The sequence below is a fragment of the Solanum tuberosum genome, unplaced genomic scaffold, assembly GCF_000226075.1.
Source record: "Solanum tuberosum cultivar DM 1-3 516 R44 unplaced genomic scaffold, SolTub_3.0 scf00215, whole genome shotgun sequence".
NCBI classification, from domain to species: domain Eukaryota; kingdom Viridiplantae; phylum Streptophyta; class Magnoliopsida; order Solanales; family Solanaceae; genus Solanum; species Solanum tuberosum.
Genome location: NW_006239140.1, coordinates 542,327 through 553,778, shown reverse-complemented (window position 1 = coordinate 553,778; position 11,452 = coordinate 542,327). Strand labels below are relative to the sequence as shown.

Sequence of the window (11,452 nt, the reverse complement as noted above, 5' to 3'; positions counted from 1 at the left end):
GCTCAAAAGTACATTAACGTCAGTACACATATATGCCACTTTATTCAACATACTTACTATATTACTATATCTTAGAGAGCTGATAAATACATTTATTCACTTGTTTACTTTCACAAATAATTTCATTCTTTAAAAGTGAACAATAGGCTTCTTCAACAATTGAATAATGTGTTGCCAGTATAGATATACCATAAGATAAAAAAGAGATTGTATAACTAAAACATAATTTGAAATCAGAGTAAAGAATCAATTAGAAAAATCTAATTTTAATAATATTATTAAATAAACATATTACTTTAGCTTATTCAATCTTTTGATATCCTTACAAGCCCACATAAGAACAGGGTTGGTCGTTTAACCCGTTCGAATTGAATATGAAAAATTTCGATTACAATTTATGAAATTAAAATTCAAATAAGTTTTGATACCTTTATACACCACATTTAAGCATTGTCTTATTCCAAATTCTATAAATAGGTTTAGCTACATGCATGGAATTAAGCATAACAATCATACAACAAAAATCTCTTATTCAAGAAATAAATATGGATTCTAAAAACATCAAACTTCCAAAAATAGACTTTTCTCATGAAGACTTAAAGCCACACACACTTGTATGGAACCAAGTGAAAACCCAAGTCCACAAAGCACTAGTAGAATATGGTTATTTTGAAGCTTCCTTTGATAAAATTCCAATACATCTTAGAAAATCCATTTTTGAATGCTCACAAGAGCTTTTTCATTTCCCTTCACAAACCAAACTTAAAAGCATTAGAACCAAACCCTTCAATGGCTATGTTGGATTCTACCACCCTTCAATTCCACTATATGACAGCATGGGCATTGATGATGCCAACATCCCACATAAAGCTGAAAAATTCACTCAAATTCTATGGCCTCAAGGAAATACTTCTTTTTGGTAAAACATTAATCTTCTCCATTTATTCTTACTCCCCCGTTTGAAAAAGAATGACGTATCTACTTTCATATTTAGTCTGTTTAAAAAATGAATGACCATTTCCTTTTTTGGTAACATTTTAATTTCAATTTTTCATATAGCATGTTCAAGCCACAATATTAAAGGGCATTTTTGTACATTTGACATAACTTAAATTTAAAATTACAAAGTTGAAAAGTCTTTTTAATTTTTATGTGTATTGGCAGTAAAACTGTTCAGTCATACTCAAAGTAACTATCAGAGTTAGACCAAACGATAAGGAGAATGATTTTGGAGAGTTTAGAGGTGGAAAATTACATGGATGAGCATATGAATTCTACTAACTACCTTCTTCGATTGATGAAGTATAAAACACCTCAAAGCAGCGAGAATGAGATGGGACTAAGTTCTCACACAGACAAGAGCAATATTACCATACTATACCAAAATCAAGTGAATGGTCTTCAAATTTTGACCAAAGATGGACAGTGGATCAATGTTGATCCTACACCAGACACATTTATCGTCTTAATTGGAGACTCACTACATGTAAGCTCTTCCAGCTCATTAAAATAAAAATTATTGTAAAACTAGAAATTTGATCAAGGATATTCAATATTTAATATATAATGATTTTTTACCAATATATATGCAGTATAATTCTCTGTATACACCTTATAATTTGCTTCGACACTAAATATAAAATAAATATATTATGATATGCACTTATTTTAATTACTTATGACAGCTAACATGTCTTATTCTTTAGGTTACTGATATCATTTATTATGAACGATTATCTATAGCTATTGTTTTAGATGACTTGACTTATGATTTTTTTTATATTGTCAGTGTATAGAAGTTTAAATGTTCTTAGCTTTCTATCTTTCAAATTTTTAGATTTTTTTAAATATATGAAGGATTGTTTTTGTACGTAGGCATGGACAAATGGTCGAATCCATGCACCATTTCATAGAGTGATGATGAAAGGAAATGAAGCAAGGTATTCAATTGGTTTGTTTACAATACCTAAAGCTGGATACATGATAAAGGCACCAAAAGAGCTGGTAGATGAAGAACATCCTTTACTTTATAAGCCTTTTTCTCATCTTGAATTCATTACTTTCAGCTATACTGAAGAAGGCATGAAATGTGAATCTGCTTTGAAGACCTATTGTGGTGTCTGAATTTAATTTAATTGATTAGCTTACTAATAGAATAAATATGTATACTCCTTGTGAGTATATACTTGTATTTATGTACTACAATACTGCTATGGTGAATAATACTAATTAATTTGTCCACGCTTTGCATGATAGCGAAATATCGAAATCAACTTTATTACCTATAGTAAATATATAAATTACATCAACATTACAAGTTTTAGTTTCGATATATTTTTACACTCCTATCATGTATTTTTGTATTTTCCTCGAATAAGTAGTTTTTTCCTAAAATAGAACTTATTTGATTTAGAAAAAATATATTATATTCCAGGCTTCCAGCCAAGTAGTTGACCCTTATGTCACTTGTTTGTATAATGAACACAATAAAATATTGTTGTAGATGATGATTTAATATATTTTTTTAATGTATCTAAGGAATTTGATTTTTGTAAGCTCTAATTTAGTTTTTAATGTTTAATGTGAGAAGCAAAATGAATAATTTAGTGTTAACTTTTAAGAATTGCCTATAAAAATACTTTCAATTACCGTTGAAAAATAGAAAAAGATAATATATTCTTTCATGAAATGATATTTCACTCACTTTAGTGAGATTCAAATTTTATTGTGGTAAAATCTTCCTCAGTCCAATATAATCATATTTCTGAGTTGTTTGTTGTTTTCATACGAATAATCTATTTAATCCTTAGTTTATAATTGAATTGCAATGTTAGCTTGACATTTGTATGAGTTTAATCTTTTGATTAAATTTCGATTGTAAAAGATTGTTTTCTTGGTTCATCTATATGTGTTAAAGAGTGTGTCAAATTTCCTGATCGTTGAGACAAACTAATTTATAATCGAAATTTACAACAATATCTGAGCAACGAATTTGTAATATATTGTTCTTTATGATTACTAAAATAAAATTATTAGTTATCAAAATAATATATTTTATCTTAAAAATTGAGGAAGTAAAGTATCATAATACTTCATGTTGTGGTGATTATTGTTTGATTTTTTTCCCTTATCCATTTTTGCCTAAAGATCTTCTCTAACCCATTCAAAAAGCACATGTTTATTTGAATATGATCAGTAGTGTTTTCTCTGTCATTTATATGATATTGAAGATTTACATCTACATAAATATCTAAAATTATTTTGGATCGTTAATTTCAAAACTTTCCATTTTCTTCTATACCTAATTAAATGATGTTTCATCAATTGAAATGAAAGAAGTAATAATTTTGAAAAGTCCTTTTTTTCTATATTAGTCCTCTACTTCCTTTTAAGCGTAGAGGTCTATTTTGCTTTTGCACATAAAATATTTGATATAAGTCATGATCAAATTTTTCATACAATCATGTTCTATGGTAAAGTGGTGATAGCGCGAGCACTTTAGACTTTAATAAAAAGGTATTTGTGATCAAGTGATAAAATTATTTTACTTTTTAAAAAAAATAAAATTAGATGGTTCATATACGTCTGTGTACCTCTATTCCACTTTGATCAACATATTATATTTTAGATAGCCGATGAGTTACACATTTCATCATTCATTTCGACATTTTAATCAATTGAAATTGACAATATTTTTGGATAATATTAAAAAAACTGTTTTTGTACATTTAAAAAGACTAATATAGAGATAGAGAGCAGAAAAAAGATAAGATAATCACGTTTATTCACGTGTTTACTTTCACAAAAAAATTCTATCTTTTTAATTTAATAATTATTTAAAACAGCAATAGAATTTTTCAACAATTGAATAATGTGCTGCCAGTATAAATATATTACTTCTCCGTCCAATAATAATTATCAAATATTGATTGACACTCATATTAAGAAATAATAAATAATGAGAATAACTCAATAAGTATTACAATTACATTACTCTTTGAATATATTAAATTAATATTTTGAGAAATGCATTAGATGTTGAATAATACTTCCTCTGTAGCTCTGTCCCTATTTATTTCTCCATTTTTTACTTGACAGACATATTAAGAAAATAACAATTGATATAATGAATTTACCATTTTATCCTTATTAATTGACACTCCCCCTGTCCCTATTTACTTGTTCACTTTTAACTTGACACATTTATTAAGAAAATAATAATTGACCTAGTGAGTTTATAATTTTACTCCTATTAATTGATAAAATTCTAAAATCAATTTACTCATTAAAGAGGTTTTACCTTTTTCAAAATTAATTAATTGAGGGTATAATAAGTAAAAAAAGTCCTTTCTTGATTTGTCAAAATTGACAAGTAAAAAGGAAAAATAGACAAGTAAAACGGGATAGGGGAGTAGAATTCCAAAATCAAGTATTCATTAAAGAGGTTTTACCTTTTTGAAAAAACTTTAACTCTCCAAATAAATTGAGGGTATAATAGGTAAGAAATATTGTCTTCTCTTGATTTGTCAAAAGTGACAAGTAAAAAGGGATAAGTAAAAAATTAAAATTGGACAAGTAAAATAAATGACATAAGGAGTATTTAATATTAAGGGTAAAACAGACTTAAAAAGATAAATTATCTCTTAATTTTTCAAACTTAACAAATATTATTGTTCGACAACTATTATTAATGGACAAAAATAAAGATTAAAATAAAGTATGCCTGTCAAATTTGCTTTAATAATTTCTTATTCAAACAACAATCGATAAAAACTCAATTTAAACATTAATTAACTAGAAGGGCATAGCCCGTATTCAGCACGGGCCCAACATGCATGGTTTCGATTTTTTTTTCACTATAACAATACAACAGTACAAACAAACTAAACATGATGCCTACCTTGGTTAAAGTAACATTAGCAAAACAATTCTTGTGGTTGTTTACATCAATCATTCTTGTAGTGGCAATTCTAATTGAATGAAACAGAGAATTTCTTTACGTAGAAAGAAGTCTAAGAGTTATACAATTGAGTTGCCTATTATATCCATAGTTCGGAAAGTTCAAGTTTGCAATATTTATACCATCCATAAGTCACCCTAGCTCTTCATATGATTATATGTCCTGAGCACAATCCAACTCATTCTTATGAGAAAATGATTCAAGTAAAATGTTGCCACATAAAATGGGACGGAGGGAGTAGTACTTTTCTTATATAGGACAAAGATTACTCCTTTTTCTTTTGTACCTTTAGTTTCTTGAGAAATTCACTTAGGCTTATTAGTTGTTAAAAAGGGTCTCATCAGTTGTCTCTTCTTTACCAGCATATACTGTTATAGAATAGTGCCAATTTCAGTTGTACATGGTGGGTCAAACAGCACAATAATGCATATAAAGTTTTGTTCTTGAAAATCTTTTTGTTGTGTTAAGCAAACATGAGTGTTCTGTGGGATTGATTTTCTTGAAAGTTTAAAGAAAGGTGTGAAAACTATTCTGGTGTAATTAGTAAGGAGGTCAAGAAAGGGGAGCAGGAGGTTAAAAGTAGTTGTGATGTTGCTGAGAAAGTTATGGTGGCTGTTAAGGCATCAAAAGAGGTATCTCAGAATGTTGTTGTGTGGGCTCTGACTCATGTTGTTCAACCTGGAGATTACATTACACTTCTTGTGGTTGTTCCTTCACAAAATTCTGGTATAACATTCATCTAACTTGTTTCCATTTCTTTCGGCATCTCATTGTGGTAGCACTAAAATGTTGTATTATATGTCAACTACATTTATAGAAAGCAAAAAGCCTACGAAAAGAGAACTTTTGATTGGTATCATGGATTTTATATAGAAATGGCTATTTGGTATTCTTACTTGCTTTGAGATTAGGTACTTATTAGAGTGCAAGCTAGGGTGGACACCCGTTATGAAAAATAAAAAAAAGGTACTTAAGAGTGTTGCCTGATTGAAACAAAATTTCTCTGAATTGAACAGAAATTTTGGTTTACTGATTATTCTGCTCCTCTTTGCTGATTGACACTCTCATGTCATCTTATGGATGCTGAATATATTCCTTGTGGATTTTTCCGACAGTCTGTTACTTGTAACTATTTTCAAGCTAAGCTGACCTTGGCTCTTGTAAGAATGGGAAAGATAGTCAGTCCTTCAAGGAGGATTTACTTCTCAAGCCTCTAACTTCTAATTAGTCTATTGAAGCTATAGATAATATCTATGTTCAGAGTAGAGACCAAGAAGACATAAACCACAAACCAAGCTCACTTATATCAACTAAGTTTGAAGATGATATCTGGATGATATATCAACTGTCACATAGTTGCTCTAAAATAATCAAATTTCAAAATTACAAGGGCCAATGAAATCACAGTAACCCAGACGATGACATCAAGCTGTCCACGAATATAATATACAGATAAAAACCTCAAAAAAACTCATACTGCTCTAAAATAATCACATTTCAAAAATTACAGAGAGCCATAACACTACGTACAGTATCCTAGAAGATCAGTTTAAGCCATCCACGAAGACAATAAAGATAAAAAAAACTTCAAATAGAAACTCCTTTGCGCTATAATCAAATATCAAAATTATAGAGAGCGACGACACTACAGTATCCTAAAAGACCACGTTAAGCTATCCATGAAGACAACAAATATAAACAACCTAAAGAAAACTCAGGCTGCTCTATAATAATCAAAATACAAAACCACGAAGAGTGATGGCTATACAATATCCTAGACGATCAAGTTAAGCTATCCACAAATACAATAAAAATCCTCAGATTGCTCTAAATAATCAAATTGCAAAATCGCATAGATCGATGACACCACAGTACTCTAGAAGATCACATAAAGATATCTACGAATTAGAATCCTACAAAACTTGATACTCCAAGCAAAGTAATCATTGTTTTTACAATTTGGCTATGTAAATCAAATTTCCCGAATCCTCAAAGTATTGAAGCATAGCTCCCTAGAAAATGAAACAATAAAAAGATTAAAAGAATAATTGACAGCTCCATTAACACACTTCTAAAAGTTCCCTACATGAAATATGTACAAATAGTCCTCAAGCACCACTGATTTTCAACAAAGGGCAATGATCACATGTGGGAATAAAAGTCGAGGGCATAAGAAGATCAGACACCATTACAAAAATTAAATATGCCCGTGTAAAACTACGATCTCGATTAGAGAGGCAACCCAATTCAAGCTCAGTAGTCGGAACTACTATATTAACAATCCAAAGGAGGGTATAGTACTAACAGTTGAATGTTTACTCAAATTTTCAGTAGTTCTAAGATATACAGAAAAATTATGAATTACTTTGATGGTAATCCTCTTCTTTTTCATTTTGTAATTGTCTACTAACTTGTAGAATAGATGGTATCACACTTGGAAAAACAATGAATTTCAATTATGAAGTTTTGAAGGTTCACTCTAGCATATCTCATATATATGACACTAAAATTTCAGGAAAAGGCCAACCAAAATTCTCAAACGGTAACCACCTAGTAAGGAGTAATCTCTACTACACACTGAAAAGTATTGGTTAAGATTGCCTTATCATTCTAGCCGAAGAAGAGGATTCAATATTTAAATTTCACGAATTCATCCTTTAGGTTCTTACAACTGAAAACATTACACTCTTTAAATCACATATGGGTCATGTATCGGGTCGAAGATAATCGACACAATTGAACCCATCAAGCCATGCTTTGTCTGCCACTATTTCCAGACATAAATTTTAATGAATATAGCAATACATGTAAATATTACCATCATAAGCAACAATCGAATCAATTATAAAGTGGTAATACCAATAATTTGTCTGTGCAAGTCAAATTTCTAGATAACAAATGAGACAACACTTACATGTGGATAGAAGTCCAACCACACTTGAGATTGATACCTGCAATTTCTAATGAACAAAGTACAAACACCTGATCCAAAAAAATGAGTACAATCAAGTTTATGTAATTCGATAAACAGCACACAAATCTAACAGCAAAGGAACAAACAACAATAATAGTTATGAAATTGTTGGGGGAAAACTTACATCTATTATTTTTAGAAAAAAGCTCTACCAATATGTTCACTTTTCAACTTGATCACCTCTGTCAACAATAACATATCCAGTATAGTCCCACATCTTGATTGCCTCTGTCAAATAGAGATATATTTTCATTCGACACCTAAAAATCCAAATGAACCAGAAGGAAAAATCAGCCAGTAAGAAATTGAATTATCTTTCGTGAAAGGTTTAAATAACAAAATTGACTAAAGTTTTCTTGTGAGTTGCAGAGACTCGCACACAAAGGGATAATCATGTTCATCCATGTCATTACAGACATACAGAGCAGCAAAGTTGTGAACTTCCACAACGCTCTTGTATCATGAATTTGTGGATGCACTCCTCCTTGGTCTTTTGGTAATAATCTAGACTGAAGAGTTGCTTTTCTTCTAAAAGTTTTCCATTCATCAAAAATATCTATATTCTTAATAAATAAAGGTATCAATATCTAAACTAATAAGATAACTCTTGTATTGGTAATGTGACTTTTCTTATGTGCCTTTGATTCAAACCACAGGTTCTAGACTTCTTAATATAGGTTAATTCTCTTTCAAAAATAATTGGGATGGCATCAAGCGGTCAGGGTATAAAACTCAAAGGATTGTTAACGTGGCGAACTTCCAGCAAGACAATTAAGGAACATATTAACAAAAGAGCTATCATGAGCATAATAAGAGTGTAATTCTCTCCAGAAATCCCAATAAACTTAATTTATCAAGAACAAACACAAAAACAAAGAAAGATTCATAAACATAATAAAGAAGCCTGAAGTAATAACTGAAAATTATCCTAAGATAGAGCAAGTTAATAAAACAATGCATAATGATGACTCGACAATCATAAATAAGAGAACACAAAGAACCCGACCTGCATATTTCAGCAAATATTTCATCAGGTATAACAAAACTAAAGGCCAAAATGAGACATTAGGATTATTTGCTAAGGAGACCTATGACTGGGAGGATTCTCTATTTGGTTAACCAGTTCTACTAATGTTTAGATTGCAAATGAAGTATCTTACATGTTAAGGAAAATACTTAGTAGAAGAATATGCCAGAAGCTCTAGTATAGTCTAGTATATTTTGGAAGATATTTGAGTTTCACAATATCTCAGGTTGCTGTAATCATCTATTAGGTTGCTTTTTCTATTGCAATTTGACACAAATTTATGAATTTATGGCATTTTGTGGTGTACTTATTTTCCTATGTTCATCAAAGAGTGAGAAATAACTTTTTTAAGTGTAGATTCATATTCACTTTTGTCAACTTGGATGTCCACCAAATGGAGATATGTTGCATAATTTCAAAGATCATTTGATATGCATGTCAAGTATTGAAGCAACATTCCCTAAAAGCTCTAAGCCAATTACAAGTAACACTTTTTAGGTCAATAACATGGTATAGTCTTTTGTCTTTGATTTCCGGTTTATGAGATTAATTTTCTACTCTTTGTGGATGTTCTGTTGTTTACTGTGTATGTGCATTTGTACCTATTTATTTATATTTTGCTTTGTATGATATTGTTTAGATACTGAGTTTTAAGTATTTATTGTAATCACTTTCTTGACACCAGAAACTAATACCTTGGCAAGATATAAAGAATTTAGCTATATGCATTTTCTTGTGTCTTTTTTCCTTACTCTTTTCTTTCGGGAGGATATAGATTAGTAGGAAGATAAATTGAATAGTGGAATAATCAGTTACCTTTTATTTGTCTATAATGTACACAATAACTTGGATTTGGGTAGGTTAGCAACAACCCAATATCTCACGGATCGAATTACAAGCAATGTTAAATTTATCTGTGACACGGATTTGAAACTACGTATAGATATCCTCACAGTGGTTTCTATTGCAGGCAAGAAATTTTGTATTAACGGTAAAAAATGGACTTGAAAGTAACATACTTACACTATGATCTATTCTCGAATGGAGGCATCCATCCAAGCTGTAGTAGAGCTTAGAATTTTGTCATAAAAAGAGACTTTCAAAATCTCTCATGTCATTCCGCTTTTTGTTCTCTTTTTGAAGGAACAGGGAGGAATCACCAAAGCAAGAAGTACAAAGCATTTACATGAATGATGATACTGCAGGAGAAATCACCACATTCCAAATTATTTATTTACATGAATGACTATATTGTAGAAAAAAATCTATAAATTCTACAAGCATTGCTCTAAACTACAGTAGAAATTTGTAAGATGCAATATTGAGACCAAAGTACATAAAATTTTGAAGTATAGGCTGAATCAGTTTTAAAATATCACACATAAAGTAGAAAAAGTTCTAAAACAACAATGACAGAGAACTAACTGATACTTATACTTGAGCAGAAGCGTGTGTTCGTCAGTTTCACCGTCTTTAAAATCTAAATTTCAGAATTGTTAATGTCCAACGATATAACAACTCACCGCAGCAAGATAGAAAGCATATTACTAATTTGTTAAAACTGGTTTCCAACTCGGTCAAGTTTCAATGGCAACAAAATATTTTCTATTAGTAAAATGGTTCTTTATTAGTAGTTCTACTACAAAATAATGCCTCGATAGTTCCTGGTCAAGGGCAAATATGAAATTCAAATGGAACAAAACGATAAACGTAATCCAATTGCGACAATATAATAGTAGCTCAAGTAACTTATCAATTTTTGCACTACTAAATAAACTGAGAACATATGACTCCTCCCGAAGTAGCAATAATAGCAACGATCCTTACCAATTTTGCAGTACCATGGTTGCTCCGGTAGGATCCACTTTTTTCTATTAGTTAGATCAAATCAACAAAGCTCCAGCTTACAACACCTAGATGTGAGTGTTCTTTCATCTATATATCTGCAATATCAGCAAATCACATATAAGAAGAGATAGCTTATATAAGTAACGAAATTGGTGCTCGAAATCTAAATCGATGTATCAACATTCTCTAATAACGTATGAGAACAAAGAAATTATATTACTCTCTAGAATACAAAACCAAGAGTATTTTGTAAATGCCTTCAGAATATTTAGTTTTATCAAGTAGTACTTGTTTAATGAAATGGACTCAAATAAAATCTAACTTGCATTACTTTTGGTATAGGTATTTACCTTTAATCTCTCAATATAAAGAAGAATGAAGCACATAAAAATTTGACTTTTTTACAGCGGTAGTGTCACGACCCGAATTTACACCCTGGACGTGGCCGACACTTCAAAACCATTGTTGGTCCCCAAGAGAACCCTCATCCTGGTTGACTACAAGCGGAAGACTAACTTAAGCATGCAAAAGCTTAAAACTGAATAAAATTCATGAAACTGAAATACAAAACTTTAACTCAAATGAAAAACTCTAAATATAAAAATAATATTCAACTCGCCATAAAATAGGCAACTTAAGTCTT

General features: G+C 30.3%; 1 protein-coding gene and 1 long non-coding RNA gene across 2 annotated transcripts; one reads left to right on the top strand and one right to left on the bottom strand.

The window, feature by feature from the left end:
• Positions 1-524: 524 nt before the first annotated feature.
• On the top strand, positions 525-2,245 carry LOC102587952 (probable 2-oxoglutarate-dependent dioxygenase AOP1.2). Its single transcript, XM_015312765.1, has 3 exons — positions 525-919; positions 1,165-1,486; positions 1,876-2,245. Exons 2-3 carry the CDS (start codon positions 1,223-1,225, stop codon positions 2,122-2,124), a joined length of 513 nt encoding a protein of 170 aa, XP_015168251.1. The 5' UTR covers positions 525-919; positions 1,165-1,222; the 3' UTR covers positions 2,125-2,245.
• Positions 2,246-6,941: 4,696 nt separating this feature from the next.
• LOC107062275 (uncharacterized) lies at positions 6,942-11,208 on the bottom strand. Its single transcript, XR_001474529.1, has 4 exons — positions 11,160-11,208; positions 8,059-8,162; positions 7,875-7,942; positions 6,942-6,972 (listed from the first exon to the last, which is right to left on the bottom strand). It is a non-coding gene; the product is annotated as an uncharacterized lncRNA (long non-coding RNA).
• Positions 11,209-11,452: the final 244 nt, after the last annotated feature.

Bases quoted from the DNA above. Each gene is read 5' to 3' on its own strand.
- LOC102587952 (XM_015312765.1), top strand. From the start codon at position 1,223: ATGATTTTGGAGAGTTTAGAGGTGGAAAATTACATGGATGAGCATATG. The intron at 1,487-1,875 runs GTAAGCTCTTCC...TTTTGTACGTAG, and splicing joins TAATTGGAGACTCACTACAT to GCATGGACAAATGGTCGAAT.